General features: G+C 43.2%; 1 protein-coding gene across 5 annotated transcripts; it reads right to left on the bottom strand.

The window, feature by feature from the left end:
- si:ch211-153l6.6 lies at positions 1 to 21,052 on the bottom strand. Of its 5 annotated transcripts, none has more exons than XM_035635474.2 (7): positions 20,934 to 21,052; positions 9,323 to 10,375; positions 8,864 to 9,078; positions 7,147 to 7,356; positions 5,523 to 6,097; positions 4,778 to 4,869; positions 1 to 3,283 (listed from the first exon to the last, which is right to left on the bottom strand). In XM_035635474.2, exons 2-7 carry the CDS (start codon positions 10,244 to 10,246, stop codon positions 3,191 to 3,193), a joined length of 2,109 nt encoding a protein of 702 aa, XP_035491367.2. In that variant the 5' UTR covers positions 10,247 to 10,375; positions 20,934 to 21,052; the 3' UTR covers positions 1 to 3,190. The 5 variants fall into 5 exon arrangements, with proteins under 5 accessions (XP_035491367.2, XP_035491362.2, XP_035491366.2 ...); XM_035635469.2 differs by lacking the exon at positions 20,934 to 21,052 and adding an exon at positions 15,796 to 16,065; XM_035635473.2 differs by lacking the exon at positions 20,934 to 21,052 and adding an exon at positions 15,792 to 15,878.
- Positions 21,053 to 23,190: the final 2,138 nt, after the last annotated feature.

The raw sequence follows: 23,190 nt of genomic DNA, 5'->3' as shown, positions 1-23,190 counted from the left end.
GAGTTTTCAGGAGTCACACGCTTTATTGAAGAGGGCATCACCTTTGAGACCTTTAATTTGGCAATAATAAATAACTGGAAACTCAAATGAACAAAAGTAATATTGAGAAGCAGAATAAATGACACTAGTGAGGAAATGGTGCAATAGTCAGGTCAGCTGTTTGTATGAGTTCAGAGTTGGTATGAACACCAACACACCTGACAAGTGAAAATCTGAAAAAGTAAAAGAACATTACGACTAAATACTTTCTCCTCCAAACTAGAACTACTCCAGACTAGTAAAACAGCATGAAGTGCACAAAAGCTACAACCGAAGTCAAACCAGGTATGGAATGTGAACACAAGACCCCCGACTCCGATGACATCACAGGGCCGACACTGAGCGTAGCGGTAGTGCTTAATATGGGCCATCGTACAGGTTATTAAAGTGACAGTGACACACCGACACGCCGAACTCCAACACAACTCATAATCATCCACCTGAACGTGTAGGCCGATACAGTCATCGTTTCATTCCGGCCCTGAGATGCAACAATTCTGTGTGTAAAAAAAAAATGTGAGTGAGCCAAATTAAGTGAGTAGATCCCCACGTGACCGTCTGTTCGGACAGGCCTCCGTGTGCGGCTCTTCTCACGACATAGTGATGACAGCGGAAACCGCTGCCGCTAGCAGGGACTTCACCTTGGCAGTCATCCCATTTCTGAGCTGACTGTCCAGGGAGTGAGCTCGTTCTGGAGCCGACCAGCTTCTTATACACAATCTTACACACATGCATACACCACGCACCAACCTCGTCTCATTGAAAATACATGGCAGACTTCCAATTTCAGTTAGTCCTTCTGACGCAATATATTAAAAACTTTTACAAATAAAAGCTCCAAGGATATATATCTATCTATCTATATATATCTATCTATATATAGATAGATATATATATATATAAGCACTGCTCAATTCATAAATATATGCAGCAAAAATACAAGACGATAAATCTGTTTTTTAGGAATCAAGACAGGACATAAAAATATGTAAAAATCTTCACTAGACATTAGGGTTAGAATATCGGATTCATTCGGAAGTGTTGCTTTTGTCGCCATAGCAGCAGAGCCACAGATAGACGGAGTCTATGGAGAAAGACAGGGCTATGCTATACGCACCACATTAATACTCCTAAAACAAAAAAACATTTGAGCTGTAAATGTAGTAATGACATCCACAAAAATCAAACAAAGATTTGACCTTATTATAAAGGTGTGTTCAGACTGAATGTGGATTTTTGTGTGTCGGCTGGAGAGTTTCAGCCCAAACTGCAAACGTCGGCTTCAAGTTAGCTGGCAACATATGTTAGTTTTAAACTAGGAGCACGTCGCTCTCTTTTGGCAGAACAACGAAGTAGCCTCAGAAGAATGCTGCGTTCCATTATACTGGGAAGTCAGGGTGGTGAATGTTGCTCGCAAGTTTTTTTTTAAATTGCCGGTATTTCAAGATGACGAGTTATTGTATTGTTATAAAGAATTATTATCTTGCTATCACAAGAAAACTATCTTGAGATGATAACTCATCATAACGAGATTATAAGTCGTTATCTTGAGATAATAACTCGTTATAACAAGATAACAACTAGTTATTTCGAGATTATAACTCGTTACTCGTTATCTCGAGATGGTAAGTCATTATAACGAGATAATAACTCGTTCAGATAATAACTCGTCATAACAAGATTATAAGTTCTTATCTCAAGATAAAAAAAAATTGAAAACACGGCCATTCATCTCAGCTTCCGTATGAATGTCCTCTGACCTTCAGAGTGTAATGCTCCCTTCATATGCTTACGGAATTATGGTAAATACGAGTTGCCGACTTGTTCTATCCATAACAAATGGTTTATAGTCTGCTAGCGTGGTGCAAAGTTATTACAAAAGCCATTTCGCCATTTTTTCAATTTCGTTCCGATAGAAAAGTACTTGAACTTGACATTCTGGTAATTCCAACTTCCCACGTGAGAATGTGGATCTTCCAACTAGCATGTGAAGGCAGCATGAATTCCAAGATTACGACAGAATGATGACCCTGACTTCCGAGCTCCAAGTTCCGAGGTACAATGGAACACAGCATGAGTGTGTGGCCTCCTCAGTTGCTCAGTTTCGGGCTCGTGAGTGAGCATTCAGTCTGAACACACAGACTCTTATGTGCTATAATTACCTTTTTGTTAGCAGATGTAGCCCTACTGTATATCTTCAGAAGTGAATGCGGCTGCCTTGAGTGACTGAAGTCTATATGGTACAATGTGACCCAGATTATATTCTATGATCATTGTTTGGTGGCTGCGCAGGAAATCTGGTCCATAATAAAATTTTTACTAAGGCAGTGATTTTCAAAGTCTGGATTGGAACCTTTAAAATACATTTTGCCATATGAAAAGAACAACATGCTTATTATTTTTAGCATGTCCCTGGAATCTCTCCAATGCATTTTAAAATAAACATATGCTTTCAAATGTCTCACTTTAAATTATGAACGCATTAAATCAAAAGTCAGAAATTGATGTATAACTGCCCAGGAAAGCTTTGAAAATCACTGTATTACAGTCAGTCACAGTACTAAAAAATCAATCAGTATCAATAAATAGTTGCACCAGTGCAATTTTTCACATCTAGAAAATGAAAGTGCAGTGAATATTAAAGGAGAATGCAGAAGTGTTTGATACCAGTTCCCAAAGTTTTGCTGCGTTCCACTATACCTCGGAGGTCGTTATTCCGAGTTCCGAGATTTTTCTGGAACGATAAACCCGAGTTCCGAGCTCCGAAGTATAATGGAACGCAGCATAAATCACTATAGATAACTTTGGTCCAAGTCAAAACTGGTATTATTAAGGTTACAATTTTATACTCGGTTATTATTTTGATACACCCTCAAGTAATGTGCCACAGAAAGATCTTAATATATGTATAAGAAAAGCATTTCACCTTCCATTGTCATACTGTTACATAGACAGCATGCAGAAAATCATTATTTCACTTTTTCAACAACTAAAATATGTGAACCCAGACCCGGTCAGTACAGTAATCTTAATGTGTCAAACCAGTGAACAGAACTCATAGTTCACTGCAGCACATCGCTGAAGGACAGGAATGTGTGAGTGTTAAGCGCAAAGTGAGGAATAAGCGATGGTGTGTCGAACGCTGCCCTGCTCACTCCTTCTTCTGATTGGCTAAAAGGGAGGCCTCCCATCTCTGTGCCATGGCGTTCTGTCGTTGAGGCACTGAAGAGAGGAAAGCGGGGAACTGGGGGGGAGGGGGAGATTCAGCTAAACCACTGGAACCAGGATGATGGTTGGATGGATGGATGGATGGATGGAAAAAGAAAGAGGTGTGATGGGTAGATGAATAATGAATATATTTGTGGAATTGTGAACTAATGGATTCAAAAATGAATCAGTCCAACTGATTAACAAATCAGAAAGTTCACAATTAATAACGGTAACGAATGAATGAATGAGTGAAGGAAGACATCAATTACCCAACATACAACATGCCGTGTACATGTATGCACACAATTGTCATGTATTTATACATGAGAAATGAAATCAGCAGCAGTTTAAGAGTGTACCGTCCAAAAGTCATGATGTTGCAGATAATAGAGAATAAATAGTTTGATGTTTACTTGTGCAGGTACTGTATATGCAATATAAGTCATAATGTTCACTTTGTGTTGACATTGTTTCACTGAGGTGTTGAGCTGCAGTGTTTCCCCTACAAACATCGATTTTGACCGCCGCTCCTGAATTATTATTGTTTCTTTTTAACGAGAGGAGATTGGGCTGCGTCTCATCTGTGGATGGGAACAGAATACAGGTATTAAACGGGCTAAATTATGAAAGACTGAAGTATCAATAAGCTCCGACGTTATCGATGCGGCTAATGGTATTGAAGAAATTAATTAATTTGTCTATGATGAATCTTCGCTAGTTGCTGTGCAGGGGGCGTGGCCAGCTCTCACTGCCCGACACACACAGAGACACTCACCTGCTCCTGAGAGTGAACGTCTCGTACTTGAATAAATAAAGATGAATGGAGACAACACTCGTCGACACAAGTGTAACAAGCGTAACGAACAATCTCTGGAAACATTTAGTGAAAGTGAAAGTGAAAGTAAACTCTACTTCCGCTGGTCCCAGTCAGAGACAACAGCTGCAGCTTGTGGGAGGAGCCTGAGGAGAAGTGACCCGGTTCATAATGTAAGACCTACAACCCTTAACACCAGTATAGTCCAACAGTCTGACTGTAAATATAGAGTTGTGTTACTTTTTATGTCGCTACGTCATTGTTTACTTTATATTAATTATTTGTTCAAAATATTGCTGTTCAGTGTTCAACAATTTAGAGAGTACAGTGCTGGAAACAAAACATTTGTCCATTCCATTGTATTCTCATTTGGTTTCATTTTTTTCTACTAAAAAGGAAACAAGAACCAATAAGAGAACTGGTAAAGTACCGGATCGATAAGCAGCATCGAAAAGATCCTAGGGGAAACACTGAGCTGTATTAGGGTTAGGCCGACCCTAACCTAACCCCACCCTGTGGGTTCGAGCCCGACCAGAGCAGTGACAACATCAACGACAACAAAGAGAGAAACGAGCTTTCTCTAGGGTCGCTTACGGCCCCTTTTATTAGTAAAAAGTATGCATACACAGTACCTGTAGAGTTACAGAGTGAGATAGATGGATATCGTAAATAATGTGTGTGTTTGTGTGTGTGTGTGTGTGTGTGTTAACCAACCTTATGGTCACAAGACAAACTGGATCGTTCCATTTTGCGGATTCTGGACGGGGATGAAGGGGAGGAGACACATCTGTCTGGAACCTCTGGCACTGGTTTAAAAGTGAAGTAACCAGAAGGACAATTCAATGAAACAGGAAAGACAATTATTGTTTCATTTAATGATCCTGAGATTGAAACAAACATAATATCAAACCAAACACTGCACAGCTCTATACCTCGGGCAGACAACAGTGTTCCATTCACTGAAGGGTAAAACACACCATCGTCTGCAAACTTGTGAATTACTCTTTTGAATTCATCAATGTAAATTTTATTCAATTATGATATGAGATGAGAGAATAAGATTGAAACAAGGTCTGCAACTAACGATTGTTTTCCTTATCGATTAATCTGTTGATTATTTTCTTGATTAATCGATTAGTTGTTTGGTCCATGAAATGTAATAAAATGGTGAAAAATGTTGATTGTGTTTCCAAACCCACAAGATGATGTTTTATTTGTCCACACACCAAAGATATGTAGTTTACTGTCGTAGAAGAGCGAGGAAACCAGAACATATTCACATTTAAGAAGCGGAAATCAGAGATTATTGGAAAAAGAATCATAAAAACTAATTGAACAATTTATTAAAATAGTTGGCGATTCATTTAGTAATCAATTACTAATCGATTACCTGTTGCAGCTCTAATAGAAACCAATAAATGGCCTAATTTCCATATTCAGATATGTGGATCATACGTACCATTGAAGCTGATGTTATCATTCAGGCCTGGAGACACCAGCACAGTTTCGTACCTCTCCCTCCCTCTCCTCCACTCCTCCTCTCTCCTCCTCCTCCACATCTCCTCCCTCTGCCTCCTCCACTCCTCCTCCCTCTGCTTCACCATCCTGATCTCCCGTTCCACAAGCGACTGGCTGCTGAGCGAGCGCAGCTTGAAGAACGGATTGGACGAGAAAGTGCTCTCCTGCGTCTCCAGCGTGACCGGGGCGGCGGCGACGGCGGCGCTCAGGCAGAACTCGGAGGCGCTGCGAATGATCAAGTTGGAGGTTTCCACGACGATGACGTTGGCCGAGGGCACCGCGTCCAGGCTCATCGGCCAATCGGAGAGACCCCCGATTGCGGAGGAGAGTAGGCGGCTCCTGGAGGCGGAGCTGGAGGAGTCGGGCTCCAGGATGATGACGTTGTTGGCGGTCATTTCATGGTAGACGGATCGGGGGAGGGTAGAGGAGCAGGGAGGGGAAGGAGAGACGGACAGAGTGGGGGTGCGGCAGGCAGGAGGTCGGGGTGGAGAGCGTCCTGTCTGCAGGCTGGATGGTCTGATCACAGAACAGAAAAAGCTCACCAAGTGTTTTGGAAACTTTTGGACAAAGTCAGTTCATTCAACAAATAAATCACTAATTTGAGGAACTAAACCTGCTCCGACCTGCCCGATACATTTGATATTTTGGGGGTCTCGGGCATGGGCGTGTCTGAATAACTCAATAATGCCCTTTACCACATTCCCCCATGCTTTGCCTTAAATGTAGAGAAACGAAATTTGGTAGGCACGTGTATCATATCGGGCCCAACAAAAGAATAAAAGGTCGCCATTACCTCCGACCAACAGGAAGTCGACCATTTCGATTGTAGTGTGTAAATTTGGACATTTTAGCAAGTCATACTTTTAAGAACTCCGTCGACAGACTGAACACTACAAACCTCAAATTTGGTGTGCGTCAAGACCTATGGCATCAAAATTTATTCAAAGCTTGTTATATTTATTATCATATGTATAGATTGTTGGATGTGCATGATTAAATCACACACCACTACCTGCCCAGCAGCACACAGCAGACACTCTGGGGAACAGAGTGGAGCTCGTATCGATCATTGTCTGCTGGATTTGCTCTCATTCACATACTTGGGTCATACGGGCTTGTGTGGTTTATGAAGTTACAGTATATCATGTAGCGGCTCCACCAAAACGCAGATGCCCGTGTATTGTTAAATACACGGGCATCAATATCATCATCATGTTAATATGTGAAAAGGCCAATAGCACCATACGTATATACACTTGATCATTTCTGAAATTCAATTATTATTTGACTACTTTCTCAACTTGTGCATTTCATGTTATTATATTCTTTACACAGAAACATTTCAGTCTTGTTGGTTTTAACTTATTTTCTTGTAACTTCCTGTGAGTGATATTTTGGACATATCAATACAGCACAGATTCACATTCTCCTGCACATCTGCTACGGCATCCTGCTTCAGCTACGGCTGGTGCCACGATGTTATTCATCATGTGGTGAAAAACTGAAGAGCCTTATACTGTACTAAAGTACAAAAAAATCTCTATTGATGGATGTATTTATTGTACCTGGGTACAGTCAGACCCTGTGCAATCCTCCCCCTCTCCCTGCGGTGCCTCTCTTCTCTCTCCAGAGTCAGTCGTATCTCTCTCTCCACGGCGCTCTCGGGCTCCTCCAGGGGGCTGCGGTACGACGGGTCATCCAGGCCCGAGTCCTCTGAACTGGGGGACAGAGTGGAGGACAGCGGCGGCTCCCGGGGCATTGGTGGATGGATATCCCTTTGAGAGAAGAGGAAGAATCCCATCTCAGGTTACAGTAAGATCATAGACTGTGTATGAAAATGGGCGAAGTCAACGGGGTCCGGAAAAAGAGAAGCCAGTGCTGAAGTGACTGAAGCCTGTATTCTGTGTACTGACCAGCAGAGGGCGACTCTATGAGTCACTTTATATTTATAACGTCAGTAAACATTTTCCAGAGGAGTTTATGGTTCAATCTCTAGTTTTAAGTCTTCTTCAATACATGATGTTCATTTTGTACATTATGGTTCATTTACAGTCAAATGAATAAACTATAAATCACTGTGCATTTGTAGCATGGATCAAATATGGTTCCTTCCGGTTTAAAAAAGAACAAGATGTATATCAGTCCCACATAACTTTTCCATTTCATCTCTAAGCATGATAAAACATCATAGGTTTTGGTTTTGAATAAATTTTGATACAACAGGATAGAAATGTACCAATTTAAGTTAGCAACTAACAATTATTTTCCTTATCCATTAATCTGCCGATTGCTTTATCAATTGATGAATTACTGTTTGGTCCCAAAAAAATCGTGAAACGCTAGAGTTGCAGCGCCACATGCTAGCACGTCTCTTAGCGTGTCAGTAAAATGAGAAGTGTGGTTCAGCTTTTCAAAAGTCTACCGCTCACTGCGATATTTGTGACGTGAAGTGCAAGGCCGGCCAGGGCAACGGGAGGGAAACAGCAGCTGCGGGCTAACGTTAGCACGATAGCATCATTGCTTCGGTACAACGAAGCTGCCTACTCCATATACATCACCAGTTGCTGTGGAGTTATTCCATCTGCCTTTGTTGAAGTTAGCTTAGCATTTCCATTAGCATCAGCCAACACTCAGCCATTGGCTGCATCCAAAATTCCTTACCAACATGCTATTTAGTACAGTTAACAATAAAATACTATTATTATAATAATATATGGTATTATATGACTCTATTGGTAGTTTTCCTTTTTTTTAAAAAGGCCTTAAACAATGAAGCAGCGATTAAAATGGCTGCTAAATAATTTCTGTGAGTTGATCTGTTGATCAACTCACCGTTTCAACGCCACAAGGTCTATGATCAAGCAAGAATTACATACAGATGTATTAAATCATACATAGAAAATAAACACATGTAGTGAGCCCGACCTGATTCCAATGCAGGTTGACATTTTGAAGATGTTATGAGAAACCAAGTGAAACGAGACAGGAAAGGGTTGTCTTCATTTGCCGACACCTTTTCTTTGACGCTAAAAAACCACGCAATTATAAGAAATGAGTCTTGACAACATTAAATCGACAGTACCTGAGATCAGGTATCTCACAGACATGTGTATAGCGTCTAAGTGTTGTAGTTATATATCATTGTTGGTCATAGTGATTGAAATTAGTGTTCATGACTGGACTGAATTTCACATGTACTATTTTAATTTGAGTCTAACTAAACTAAGCAACTAAAACCATTTGCAATTCTATACTAAATTTCAAAACTCCTGAGTTTTCTACCTGTGTTTGAGTCGGGGGCTGCGCGTTGGGGGGTACAGTGACGTGTGGGTGCCCTGGAAGCTCCCCTGAGCCCTGAGCCCCGGTTTGGGGATGGGCTGACCTTTGACATCCTCCTCCATCTTCTTCCACTGCCGGCGGGCCAGCAGAAAGTCGACATGCTCGGTGGAGACGTTGGCACTGAGCGTCTCCTGGTGCACGCAGAAATCCGCAGGAGCCTGCGAGGAGATGAGGTACAGTGCATGTCTCAAACATTGTGTTTGTTTCAATGAATGTAGCAAGGAATCCCAGGGGAAAATACTGACACTGAACTGATCACCATGGTGGAATAAGTACATCATCCAATATGAATTTCTATACTGGGGCACAAAGGCACAAAATCTACTTTGTCTGAAAAAAGTTTATGGCATATAATCAAATGAAGTCACTAATATTACACAACGCTCAGAAAGGCGAACCAACCCTCTTGTCAGGGTCCGAGGAGCTGGCTGTGGAGCTGGCAGAAGGAGACTGCAAGAAAAGCTCTCTCCTCATCGTCTGCTGCTGATCATCACCATCATCATCATCCCTGCCTCCCCTCCTCTCCTCCTCTGTTTCCCCCTCTCTTCTCTCCTCTTGCTTGCTCTCTCCATCGCACGTTTGCTCCTGCTGGCTGACCTCCGTGGCCGTGAAGGACGCCCACTGGTCGTCTCCGGCGTCACTGTCCGAGTACACGACGGCCAACTCTGCCTGGAGACAGTCGCTCAGGTGACCGTCGCTGAGGTCATCCCTGTCGCCCAGGTCGTGAACCCAGGCATCCTGCAACAGGGCCGACTCCGCTGGCTGCTCTGAGGTGACAGTCGGGTGTTCGGAGGAGGACGGGGGGCACAGTGGACTGTCGGAGAAGAAGAGAAGCTCCGACAGAGCATCTTCTTTTCCCGCTCCCTCTGCTTCTCCACTTCCTTCATCTTCTCCCTCTATCTCTCTGCTCCCACAATCTTTGCTCTCGGTTTCTACCTTACTTCCATCGTCTCCCTTGACTTCTCCCCTATCTTTGTCTTCAAATTCGATTTCTCCACTTTCTTCAACTTCCCCCTCTGTTTCTCCTCTCCCTTCTTCTCCTTCTATCTCTCCTCTCAGTTCATCCTCTCCCTCAATTTCTCCTCTTCCTCCCTCCTTTTCTCCTCTCGCTGCGTCTTGTCCCTCTTCACTTTCACCTCCTCTTTCTTCTATCTCAAAAACAAGATAGTCACACTCGTCTCCTTCCCTTTTTCCATCTTCTCCCTCTGCATCTTCTTCCAACCCGTGGAACTCTGGGTACTGGAGTTCCTCCACTTCCTGGTTGTGGAAGTTGAAAAGGTTGTCTCTCTCCAGGTCTGCTAGTGGTGGTGAGGAGCTGATCTCCATGGTAACTGGATCCGTCGGCTGTGTAGGATTGGAAGAATCGTCCACAGGGTGACTGTTGCCAGAGCTGCCGTTGTCGGGGTTACCGTCAGTTAGCTCAGCTGTTGTCCTCCTCACACCAGCTGTGGCTCTCTGTGGATACATACATAGTGTCATTTCTATATCTCAGCCTTAATTATAATATACTCAAAGATATATGGCAAAAAATGAGAATGAGAATTTAATACACACAATACATCAATAATGTGTGTGTGTGTGTGTGTGTGTATGTATGTATACATATATATACTACGTCTGATTTGATCATATGTAAAAATGTATCAAATAATTGTACATGCTTTTTTAAGTAAATTCAATTTTATTACTATAGCATCAAATCACAACATACATTATTTTCTAGGCCCTTTTGTGACCTCACAATATTACAGATGCTAACACACAATTCTGACTCAGCAAGTTTTTGACTTATTTAAGCAAAAATGATTTCATATCACTCAACTTTTAATTGATTAAGCAAATGTTCTTCTTGTTTCACACAGAGCCCCAACTGGTTTATCGGTTGGCAGATATTCAGCCTTTCACAGACTCACTGGTACCTGTGTTCATGTTTACCAATATGAGAACTTTCATCTTACAGAATAAACAATACAGAAAACACGTGGTTGCATTTGTGTTTTTCTTTTTATTTATAGACTTGCTATAGTTTATAATAAGGTTTACGGTAAACTGTAAAGTATGAATCCTCGATTACATTTCTTTGTCATAAGAGTTTGATAACGACGTCTATGGAATAACTAACTTTTTTGTGCATATATATCAGCCAATTTATCTGTATCAGCAATTTTTTACTCCCTAATATCGGTGATTAAAAATTCATATGGGTCTACTCATGTATCAATCAAAAAACAGACCTAAAATGATAGTGAATATTATACACTGTTGTATATCTGATTCTTTTTGTGTGGAATATTAAAGTATATATAAGAAACCAAACACTAAAGTATGGTATATAGTTATATAAGTATATAGGAGGAAGAATACACAGTATTATTAATCCACATCGAGACATATGTACATAGACACATTCAAACATGAATACACACATCCATAACAGCAGAGTACACACTGTACACACAGAGCAGATGAAAGCGGCACATATGACCTAGAAATGTTTGATGGGCTCAAATCAAACCTTTCATATCGTTACCATGGCGGCAGCGCGTTGGCTGTGAGTGGGCAGGCAGATTATTACGGTCTGTCGTTCCAGGCATGTGCTGGTGACAGATTGTTGCTATGGCGACACAAATATAGATGCCGAGGCAGGCAGGCAGGCAAGCTGCTGAAATTAGTTTTACTTTCAGAAATATCACAATAATCACATTCGTACGCGCTGAATTTGTTTGACGCGTCAGTTCAGCACATCTACAAACACAAGGGACAAAAGGACTGCAGTGTACCGATCATAAAGGTATATACTGTACGTCAACATGCAGCTGGAACAAGAGCTTATGTGGAAACTAGGTGAGGTATTTTTTCTGTCCGACGGGTTTTTAAATCAGATTTGTTTCATTTGGTCGGTGCTTGAAGACTAACTGATTATTTAGACACCAGAACATTCTTTTTGTGTGACATCCCACGGTTAGATCTATAAAGTGTGAAGAAAACGTTTGCCTTGTTGTATAAGTTTAATTTCCTCAGTACTAAAAACTCCAGGCCTCAGTGTCGCATTGTCACAATTGCTTTAGTTATTATGACGGGAGCGAGGCAGGAACTTGAGTGATGCAGTATCCGACAGTCTGTATACTGTCGGAGGAGGAGGAGGTCGGGGTGGATGGATGGATGGGTCAACAACACAGGACTCTGACACCGGTGACCTCTGTTCGCTTCCTGTGTGAATTCGAAAGGCAAAAATGTTTTCCTTTTATCATGACCATTACACAATTTTTACTGTCGTAAAATTACAATAAGGTCTTGTAATAGAAGGATCCAATTTAAACTTGGACCACTTCTAAATGTAACCAATCCTCTGCACGGAAGTCTTCATGCCTAAACCTAGCCAACCTAGCAGCACATACAACAGTGACTACAGACGAATACAAATACATCAAATAATTTTAAAAAATAAGAGGCAACATTCATCAACAGTCAAAGCATTTGCAGCCAGTAATGTCCTTTAAGATTTATTTAAAAGTGTCCGATGAGACCAGTTCTTGGAGCTTACATTCCTTTTGCAAGTCATTCCAAGCCGAGGGGGCGGCGTACCTAAAAGCCCTTTTCCTCAGATTCATACGGACTCCAGGGACAGTTGGTAGCAATAAGTCCTGGGAGCGCTAGCAATAGTTTCCTGTACCTTTTTGAAGAATGTACATCGGTAGATAAGAAGGAATCAGACCGAGTATGGCTTTATAAATCAGAATGTGCCAATTTTGAACGCCATGCTCAGTCGTAGTCCCAGGACTTATTGCTACTTACTGTCCCTGGAGTCCGTATGAATCCGGGGGAAAGGGCTACAACAGAGACACACTACTCCCACCTTTGCGCCAGTAAAAAAGTGGTCATAATTCAGACTGTGCTGGCCGAATTTCATGAAAAGTGTACAAAGTAGGAGTGACTTGTACTTATTCCACATCTACAGTCTTTGAGCACATCAGACTGTTTGAAGTAGTTCGTTCGAACTTGAGGTTTGGAAACAGACAAAACTAAATTCAATCCTCCATCATCATCATCATCATCATCAAAAGAACAGCTTTACACGGATTAGAAAGGGCATAACACTTACTAAATATCAAATTGTCACTCTAATTATTAGAGCCCGACCGATATATCGGTTGGTCAAGAATATCAGCCGTTTTTGGACGTTCACAGACACAAATCTGTATCAGACGATATTTTAAGAGCCTGACCGATATTCTCGGCCGCCTGATTTGAGCCTTTTTAATGTGGATTTATGTTTTCACATTTTATGTAAAATAAATGTTTGTTAGACATTCTATGTATTTGGCTGTATTTGCATTTTCAATTTATAATCATTTCTGATAAAGTTCATCAGTTAAACTAAAATATCAAGCCTCAATTACTCTTTCTTTTTGTCATGGTTTGATAACGACATTTTAGAAAAAAATGATTTAAGCAATAGTTCACGACAGGAACGTGGTATACGCTCATTATACCACAGTTAAGGGCCGTTGTTCGGTCCCCCTTTAACTTTGGTATAATGAGCGTATACCACGGCCTCAAGTGAGCTATTGCTTTTATAAAACGGTTACAAGTATGTCGAAATGAAAGTAATACACATACACCACAATTTGATTTTTTTTTTTATTTCGTCAAAAAAGCCTGAATACAACAAATACCAACAAAGTAGTCCCTCCCGGCCGCCTGCACAGTGCACGGCGGTTGCTATGCCACACGCTGTAGCGTAGCAAAAGAAGGCTACGACTTGGTAGCTGGGTTCGCCGGCAATTTAAGTGCGCAGGCGTTTTGGTGGCCCACGTCAAAAACGCCATTCAAGCTCACCGTGTGCTTTGAGCTCTCGTAAGTTTCCTCAGCTACTCGCTACTTACGTCGTTACTTCCTCCGTCGCGGAGGGATACGGACCTGAACTGATTCGACGTCATAGTCGTGGTATACGCTCAATATACCACGGCTATGAACCAACCAGATTGCTTGAATTGAGCTACCCTTTATATATATATATATATATATATATATACATATATGTATATGTATATGTATATCGGCCGATGTATCGTATCGGGAATCATGTACTCCCTAATATCGATATCTGGCTCTGCTAATTATTGACAAAATAAATGATATTACCGTGATGCCATACCAAGTATTGTGTCACTGCTCGACGCTGGTCATTGCTCAGGTTTGAATACCGTCACACAATGACTTGTTGAAACTGATGTACCATTACATTCGTTGTTCACAGTGAAACAGCACAAACACAGCCAAAGCAGGATTGGCAGCGAGTAGGTGGCCTAGGCTATCAGCCACTTTTTTTATGCCCTTGTACACAGCTCTGCTTCTTATGTCATCATGCGGTTATGTAAATATGGATGTTGAAAGAGAATTTCAGCCTCTCTCTCTCTCTCACACACACACACACACACACACACACACTGCACTGATACCGTAGGTCTGGGGGATTTCACAAGTCAAAGTTTAATCAGACTGAACTCTGCGTGAGGTGATCAATTCATGACAGGAATCGAACGTGTCTGGCCCACATCCTCGCTGAGGCTCACCGTTACGTCAGATGTACAGCGCATATCTGCAGGCGCAATTCAATTCTCCCGGGTGTTCTCCAGACTTTAAAGCCGCAGCAAAAAACCTGAGCTCAAAAGATACAGTCTCTCTTTGTAACTGACTTCTGTGGCAGTGTTATAAGTAGTGTCAATACAAACAAGTTTTATGGTTTGAACCCGTGGCAATGAGCCTACACGCACAGAGCGACGGGCCCAGCTGAACCAACACCCTGTCCATCACAGCTGCCTAAGCATCTCCGTGTTGTCATCCTGCCAGGTTAGAGATTCAGAAGCAAATCCGACTCCAGCCCACGATGGGTTTATGACGGGCTGGATTCCACACTAGTGAGGAACAATGATGCACTGAAGCTCCGATTTCAAACCGTTCAGTTCTGATGACAACATTCGAGCATCTTTATGCTTTGTGTCATTTGTTTGACCTATCAACGTATCATTTTTAAAAAATGTATTCAAATAAGCAGCTGATCGTAAAACATGAAACGAGCATGATTGGTTATGATCGATCAAAGAATGATTTTGTGGTCAAGTTAATCACTTTCAGATCTTTTAACCCAGCTCTAATCCACACTTCCGATCAGCGCCTGTCTGGATCTGATCTAGAAACCTCCAGGATTATTGGTGGACCTCTGACCTCTGACCTCTGTGGACTTCCCTCGGAACATATGAACGCCCAGTTTTTCTTTTCAAAGAAATACATTGCCCTTGAGGAGAATTCGCCTCTGGCCTCCAAACTCTGTCTGGCCCCATCAACAGCTGGAGACAGCATCATCCCTATAATCATCTCTCTCTCTCTCTCTCTCTCTCCGTGTGTGTGTGTGTGTGTGTGTGTGTGTTGTGAGAGGATTATAGAGCAGCTATAAGCATCATGTGTTTTATGGAACGTACGGCATTTCGCCGTATCAGTAAAGCATCCAACAATTCACTGCTATGCAATCGTACACCCTCCACTCTATTACATTCTTCATCATTCTAACGGTCGTGCCGCAATATCCGTGCGTCTCGGCTCTTGTGTCGAGTCGGCGGAGTCGTGAACCGAGTGTGACATAAGAGGAGCATCCGAAAAAAGCATCGGGCGTCGGACCCACATCGTGACGCATCAGCGCGCGGACGCACGCCGAGGACACGGCGGCTCCGGCCGTGAGCCGAAACGCCTCGCGCGCGCGGGCCACGCGCGGTGTCCGCCGACGACCGCGACGAATCCCCGACGCGCGAGGAGGAGGAGGAGGGCGACGAAGTGCGCCCGCGGACGTGTGGGGCCGGCGCGGCGCGCTCACCTACCAACAGCTTCCAGCACAGCAGCCAGAACGAGATCATCTCCAGGCGGCCGCGGCGCGCGCACTCCTCCCCGCCGCTCCCCGACGGCAGCGCGAGCAGCCAGGCGGCCACCCGCTGGCGCGAGGACGGACGCATGCGGCTGCGGCGCGCGCGCGCGTGTGAGTGTGTGTGTGTGAGTGTGTGTGGTGGAGAGAGGTAGCGAGTGACAGAGAGAGAAAGGATACATTGAGCTGTGCTCTTATCTGGTCGGTGAATTAGAGCAGAAGAGATAAATTCATATTGGCAGTATTGGACATCTCTCTCTCTCTCCCTCTCCCTCCCTCCCTCCCTCTCTCTCTCCATATCCATCCATCCATCCGATAGCATCACTCTTCACGCGGCCCCCGCCCCCCAGGCTCGCGCACTGTGAAACACAGTAGTCCACATACTGTACACAGGGACGTAACACTCCCATCCACAGTCCCACGGAGTCACCATCTGGTACACTTTGAACACAGCAGAATTAAGTGTGTGTTGTTCAATGGTTACAATTCCATTTTCAATGTTTGTGTATTTATGTATATATAAATAACAGTACGTTTCTTACAGTTCATTCATGTGGTGGTAAAATAATCAGTGAGTCGGTGGACACCGCCTCAAGTCCGTGAAAATGTTGGTAGTGAAGTTGCTGACGCCAAACGCAGAAACAGAGAGGTTTGACTAATGGTGTTAGGTTAGGTATTGTATATCAACGTGTTGCTGAAATCATGTTCAAGCAGCTTATTACCACCAATGTGGTCGTTTTAGAGTTCAGTGATTTTGAAGTGGGGTTGTATGAGTTAGTTACCCATAGTTAGTATGTGACCTTATGGAGATGGTGATCAGTGACGTCATTTTGCGGAGTATAGAGGAGAAGTGGAAGTGGCGAAAGTCAGAGTCCCACTGTTGCAGAGGGGACCACCACATTTGAAAATGCTTACATTAAAATAATATATCTGTTCAATTGTATGCTAAATACTGTATTTTTACAGTAGCGTACAATTAATTTTTTTGAGGTAAGCATTTAAAAATGTGGCGAAAAAGACGTTTTCCGGTGGTCCCCTCTGTAACAGTGGGACTCATACTTTCGCTACTTCCACTTCTCCTCCAGACTCCGTGATATTTGTGTGTTAACACTTGAACAGTAGCCAAGGGCGTGGGGCTCTTATGCCTGCACGTCAATACGACCGCCCGACACACACTCACTGCGTGAACTAACAAAAACAACCAAATGTGTCGCAACGTACCTCATAGGACTGTTGAAAGTGTGACTTTACTCCCATCTCTAAGCCTACTGTATACTCCATCCATGAGGGGGTGGTTGGGTTGGATATGTGAGGCAGTAGGGGCTCAGTGACATCCCCAGAACACAGAATAAAGTGCGTGTTCCATTTGTGCTGATGGACCATCAAGGTCCAGACCTCAAAGATCTCCAGCGGTTGACTCCCGCCCCAGTGAGAGTCAGAGTGAAATCTGTTGTCTGTGTGAAGCACGGGTCTGAACCACGTAAACACAGAGTGACAGCGGGAGCTCCTGTGAATGAAGAGTCTCAGTCAGAGACGTGAAGGTGAGTAAAGTCAGCGCATTTCACGGACTGCTGCTTCGCGGGGAGAGAGGGTCGGAGGGTGAATTGAGTGAATCAGTCCCAATGAAATAGACTTCATGTCAGATGGCAAGCCCAATGAAATGTGTGATGTGTGCTTGTGTGTTTCATGACATTACAGTCAGTCGGTGTAAAGTATCTCTTTAAAAAATTTATTTCATTTTGTACTTGGTACATAAAAAAGAGGAACCCTATATGATAATGATTTCATCCTTAGAGTGAAGGGAACTGACTGAAACTTCTTTTTTTTTTTTACATCCAAAGAGTGTGATGGATGAAATTAAATTAAATGCCACCACCTTCAACACAGACTGACAGACTGTTATGTCATCTGTGTGTGTGTGTGTGTGTGTGTGTGTGTGTGTGTCCAGTGTGTCACACGCATAACAAAGGACAGTGACGGGGATGAACAAGGACTACAGCTTAGAGAGAGATTGGACTACAGACAGATGAGCTGGAAGAGAGGGAGACGAGTTGCTCTTCCGTCACAAAACACAGATTTGACCTTCAGACACAAAATCATTATTTAAACTGCCACCAAATTAGACTCTTCATGTAACGACTTGACATTTAATCTAGCCACAGTCTGCTTTGAACCCTCTGCCGTAAGTACAAACCTTGTTTTTCATCCACCAGGCACTTCTGGGACTGTTTTAAACACAGTTTCGATAAGAATGGATTTGTTTCCAATTTGAAAGCGTTGGTGCAGATTACAGTACGTACAGTCACCATGTCATGGTTCCCACATGAATGGGGGTTGATTGCTGTGATCGTCCCGTGGACATGATTGTACAGAGAGGGCGTCCGCTGGGCCACTGTGGGATTTGGCCTGGTGCTGCAGTTGGATAGTCCAACTGATATCAATACCAACTTTTTTTGTTATGATGAAAAGGGCAAAAAAACATTGGATTATTCTGTAAGTGTGGCGGGATATTATAAGAATAGGCTGGCTGCCACAGTTTAGGTAATTTATAGGAAACACTAGACATCAGTTGATCTGTTGGCTGATCGTGAGACAAACATTTGTTGAAGTCGTATGCATAAGTCAAATTGTTTCTTGCTTCTCTTAATTTGTAGAATTCTATATTCAAAATCTTCTGGTATTAAACCGCTGGTTGCCTAAAACAAGAGATATAAAAGGCATCACATTGGGCTCAAGGAACCCGTCATTTTCTGACATATCAAAGAACCAAATTAATTTACACTAATCTATTTACTAATGTAAGAAAAGCATTTGAGTACGTTGAGGGTCTTTAAGTGATGTGACCCAGGTTGGAGATAACATAACGACATCATGTTGTCGGTGATGTAAATCACACAGTGAGTGACACCACATGATGTCATGTGTTCATCCCTCCAGTAGAGTTGACTGGATCGGATCCAGTGTTTAATTAAACAGTCCATTTAAAAAAAAAAAAAGGCTTGTGTTGTGATTGTATTTCAATGTGGTGGATTTTTTTTTTTTTCAACAGCGCAAATCATTATGTGATGCCTTTCTCTTTTGACCAGGAACACAAGGTCACAGTCGGACGACACTGTGCTGCACGCACACACATGATGTTCCTCATCATCAGTGTTTCCTGTATTCCACTCACACGGATCAATCAAGCAATGGGACTAGCGATGCATGACCCCCCCCCCCCCCCCCCCCCCCCCCCATCCCATATGGGGAAGTTATTACTGTACAGCGACACAGATACAAATATTGCACTAGGGTTCTGCAAATTCCATCAAGGACCTTCAGGCTTACGCGTGCGCTTTGTATGATTCCACGTGAAACTTGCGGTTGGATGTGATACTGTGCAAGATGAATCAATCATTTCTCATCACTAAACCCATCAGAGTAAAAGCTCCCTTCTCCTCTCACTGGTCTTCCGAGCGTATCAGACGATCAAGGATCAAATACTTTTCCACTTTTCCTTGGAGATGGTGATCAGCGCTGTCCTTTTACGGAGTTTGGAGGAGAATTGGAAGTAGCGAAAGTCCTACTGTTGCAGAGGGCACCACCGAAAAACCGAAAAAAACACTGCTTTAGTTTGCTGCCAGACAGCCGTTCATTTTTGCACTTTTTTTTCAAGCGTAATTCGGTCGTGTATCATTGCGCCAACTCGCGCAAAATCAGCTGTTCTACTCAGAGCTACCGCGGCTGATTAGAGAGACACGAGAAAACAAAAATGAGTGATTATGATTATGACGAAGGCATGCCGTTCACTGTGGACGTACGAGGATACCTTTATGACCCAGAGTATACGGTAGAAGAACTGCGGAGTGATACGCTGCGTGAGTTGGCGCAGTTATACATGGCCGAAAGTATGCTTGAAAAAAAGTGCAAACACAAACGGCTGTTTGGCGGCAAACTGGTAAGCATTTAAAAATGTGTCGAAAACTATGTTTTTTGGCGGTCCCCTCTGCAACAGTGGGACTCCAACTTTCGCCACATCCACTTCTCCTCCAAACTCGCTGATCACCATCTCCACAGTGTTACGCATTAACTATGCATAAGTAAGTCATATGACCGCACTTCAAAAAACACTGAACTATCCCTTTAAACCGTCACAGCTAGATGCCTAACCCCAAAACCAGGTCTTGACCCTCAAAAGTCCTGTGACATTGTGAGGACCGGCCAACATGTCCTCACAGTGACCTATACCGCAGCCACCAGGGGGCGATCCAGATGATTTGGCTTTACTTTTGGGGGGCTTTCACGTCTTCAATCTTTATAGACAGTCTATGGGTATGACAGTCCTGATTCAGGTGGCACTTTACCAAAAAAAAAACTTTACTAGCATTTGTCATTCAAGTGAGTGGACCAGCACCATGCTACAGACTCTGCTACAGACAGGTTTCAAACAGAAACCTCCTCCCCACAGGGCCAAGTGTTTATCAAAGAACAAGCTGACTTCAAGTCCATGTGTCAAGGTGCACAACACTGACCGATGACACACACACACACACACACACACACACACACACATTTCCCTGATTGTCCATAAAAGCGACTCAGAGACGAAGCACTCAGGTCTCTGTGTCTCAGTCCAGACATCCACATCTGGTGAGTGTGTCCCGTTCGATTAGATTGCAAATGAATTAGTCAAATGTGAAACTTAAAGACGGAACAATGCCATGTTTTGTTTGCTCCTAAGTCTTCCAAAGCTGAATATCAATATTCTGTTGACCCTTTCCCAAGTTTTGTCCTTAACTTGGCTCACCTTAAAGAATATGAAGACAATGTAGCAGCTCTCAGACTTCTTCACAATGTCTTCATACCTGGACCATAGTATCACCAGCTGCTGCAGTAAATAAACCCCAGTCCATGCGGCATCATCACTCTAACGCTTAGCTCCAACAACAGAACCAACTCTCCCCTCAGATGGACACAACCGACGGAACACGACGAGGTAACAACTTCCTGGCCGAGCAAGGAATCATTTCACCGGCTATCATTCCATGATCACACTATTATGAATATGTTTCGCAGGCCCCAGGAGCGCAGTGAACATGTGGGATGTGTGAACCTCACCTGCTGCTGCTGCTGCTGCTGTGAGGCTGCCAGTGGTTACAGACGTGATCAACTGTGTTTCTCTGCTCCCTGATACCATTCATCTCTCTTCCCCCTTTATAACCTCTCTATCTCCCTCTGTCTCTCTCTTTCTCTCTCTCTCTCTCTCTCTCACACACACACACACACAGACACATCTCAGTGGGGTACACGTTGAGTGTATGTGGGCAGCAGCCAATCAGAGAACAGCAGCTTTAGAGACATTTGCGACACACATGTTCCGCCTCACACGCTCACACTGGCACACTTCTCATAGGATGGATGCCCTCTCTCACTCTCTCTCTCTCTCTCTCACACACACACACACACACACACACACACACGCACATCTGTCATCTGCGACTGTCTTATCCAACCGTTCAGAGGATTAGTGGGGGGTTTTTTGTGGCGTTGAAACTTAACTTTATAATCTCCTACACACACTCGCTGTCTGTGTGTGTGTGTGTGTGTCTGTGTGTGTGTGGGTCTGTGTGCTTGTTGCGTCATGGTGAATGTGTGTGTGTGTGTGTGTGTGTGTGTGATACTCGTGTATCAAATACGACATGGGGAAGCTGCTGTTTATGACGTCACGCTGATTTACATGCCATGTGTGGGTACAGTGGTTACGTAATATACCGATGCACCAATGAATAAGAAAATGCACACACACACACACACACACACACACACACACTGGACAGAGAGCGGGGCTCCCTCTGCAAAAGGACCGTTTGACTGTAGACACCTCACATAGACACTCTGCGCCACCTTTCTGTCTTTATAAATAACTAAATAATGTTGTTATCACGAGTGCTACATAGAGTTGTTCATTGTTATTATTAATACACTTTACTATTACATTTCCTGTTAATAACATCCTGTTGTGCACCTGTTTCCGAGATTTGATGTTTTGAAAATGTCATGTGACATTATTAAGTTTTGATATGAAGATGGACGTAGCATCTGTGACGTCACCCATAGGCTTCTGAAGACCAAAGTGGGCGGCTCAGCAGCGGCTCAGCCGTCGCCATCTTGGCAGCGCCCAACTCCTCCTATTTCCCAGCAGTCTATCTTACCTCGGCATCAGCCTCACCATACCCTTGCAGTTTTCCACAAGACTTTCTCAGAGGTTACAATGTCCCACATACACGATGGTTCCTAGGCGGGTGTGCAGGTCTAATTTCTCAGCGAACGTTCTGCATGTGTCTTAAATGTCCGAACAAATCATAACATCAGCTTCTCGTTTTGTTTTTTTACTTTCTGCTAATCTCAATATAAAGTTTTGTACAGTCAGGAATTTGATACATTAAAGCAGACTTTCTCAACCTTCCCAAAATTTTGGGGGAATGTTTTTTTTCAATTAAGTTGATTAGTCTAACACTATGATGGTAAGGGGATGCTCAAATTATATAAAGTTTACAAACCATTATTCAAATAGTGAATTATTGATTATATTAGCAGACCTGGTAGCGCCGGCGCCACATGTACAGCGGTCGCGGCTCCGACTCCGAACAATTGGAGCCAATCCCAGCTGACATTGGGCGAGAGGCGGGGTTCACCCTGGACAGGTCGCCAGCCTATCGCAGGGCCACATACAGAGACAAACAACCATTCACTCTCACATTCACACCTACGGTCAATTTAGAGTCTCCAATTTACCTAACCCCGATCTGCATGTTTTTGGACTGTGGGAGGAAGCCGGAGAACCCGGAGAGAACCCGCGCATACACGGGGAGAACATTTAATATTTATTGTATAGTTATAGTCAAATATTTTAAAGTAAGGTTTGATGCGTTTGAAAGCATATACTGCTGACTTAAATGATTGACTGTACCAGCATTGGATGGCTTGAACAACAGGGCTCATAATGCCCCCTAGTGTTTCAAACTATCAGCACATCAACTGTTATAGGGACTTATCTTCACATCATCAAACTTATATTAACGTTAAAGCCCTCTAATCAAGTGTGGGCGGGTTGATAATCGGACCGGATTACAGGTTTTCATAGCATTGACTGTCATTTCCAATACACTGTGTCCAACAATGCATTCTGCAAGTTTTTGCCGTGACAGATTTCTGTTATTTTTGTCCTCCCGGTTTGAAACGGGCAGGACAACGTTCCATGCGTCGATTCAAGACTTGGCAAGATTTGAATGGAAATCTGTTGACGGCTGCGTGATTTGCTTATGTCGCCAGCACTGCGAAACAAATCTGAGCAAAAGCACCCATGTAGTCCTGA

This window comes from Scophthalmus maximus, chromosome 5 (genome assembly GCF_022379125.1).
Source record: "Scophthalmus maximus strain ysfricsl-2021 chromosome 5, ASM2237912v1, whole genome shotgun sequence".
Lineage (NCBI taxonomy): Eukaryota > Metazoa > Chordata > Actinopteri > Pleuronectiformes > Scophthalmidae > Scophthalmus > Scophthalmus maximus.
The sequence above is the reverse complement of the archived record's forward strand: the minus strand, read 5'-3'. Positions and strand labels throughout refer to the sequence as shown.

Coding starts and splice junctions, on each gene's coding strand:
- si:ch211-153l6.6 (XM_035635469.2), bottom strand. CDS start 15,927: ATGCGTCCGTCCTCGCGCCAGCGGGTGGCCGCCTGGCTGCTCGCGCTG. Junction 6,098..7,146: donor CAGGGTCTGACTGTACCCAG/GTACAATAAATA, acceptor TTCTGTGATCAG/ACCATCCAGCCTGCAGACAG. Junction 4,870..5,522: donor TGATAACATCAGCTTCAATG/GTACGTATGATC, acceptor CTTTTAAACCAG/TGCCAGAGGTTCCAGACAGA.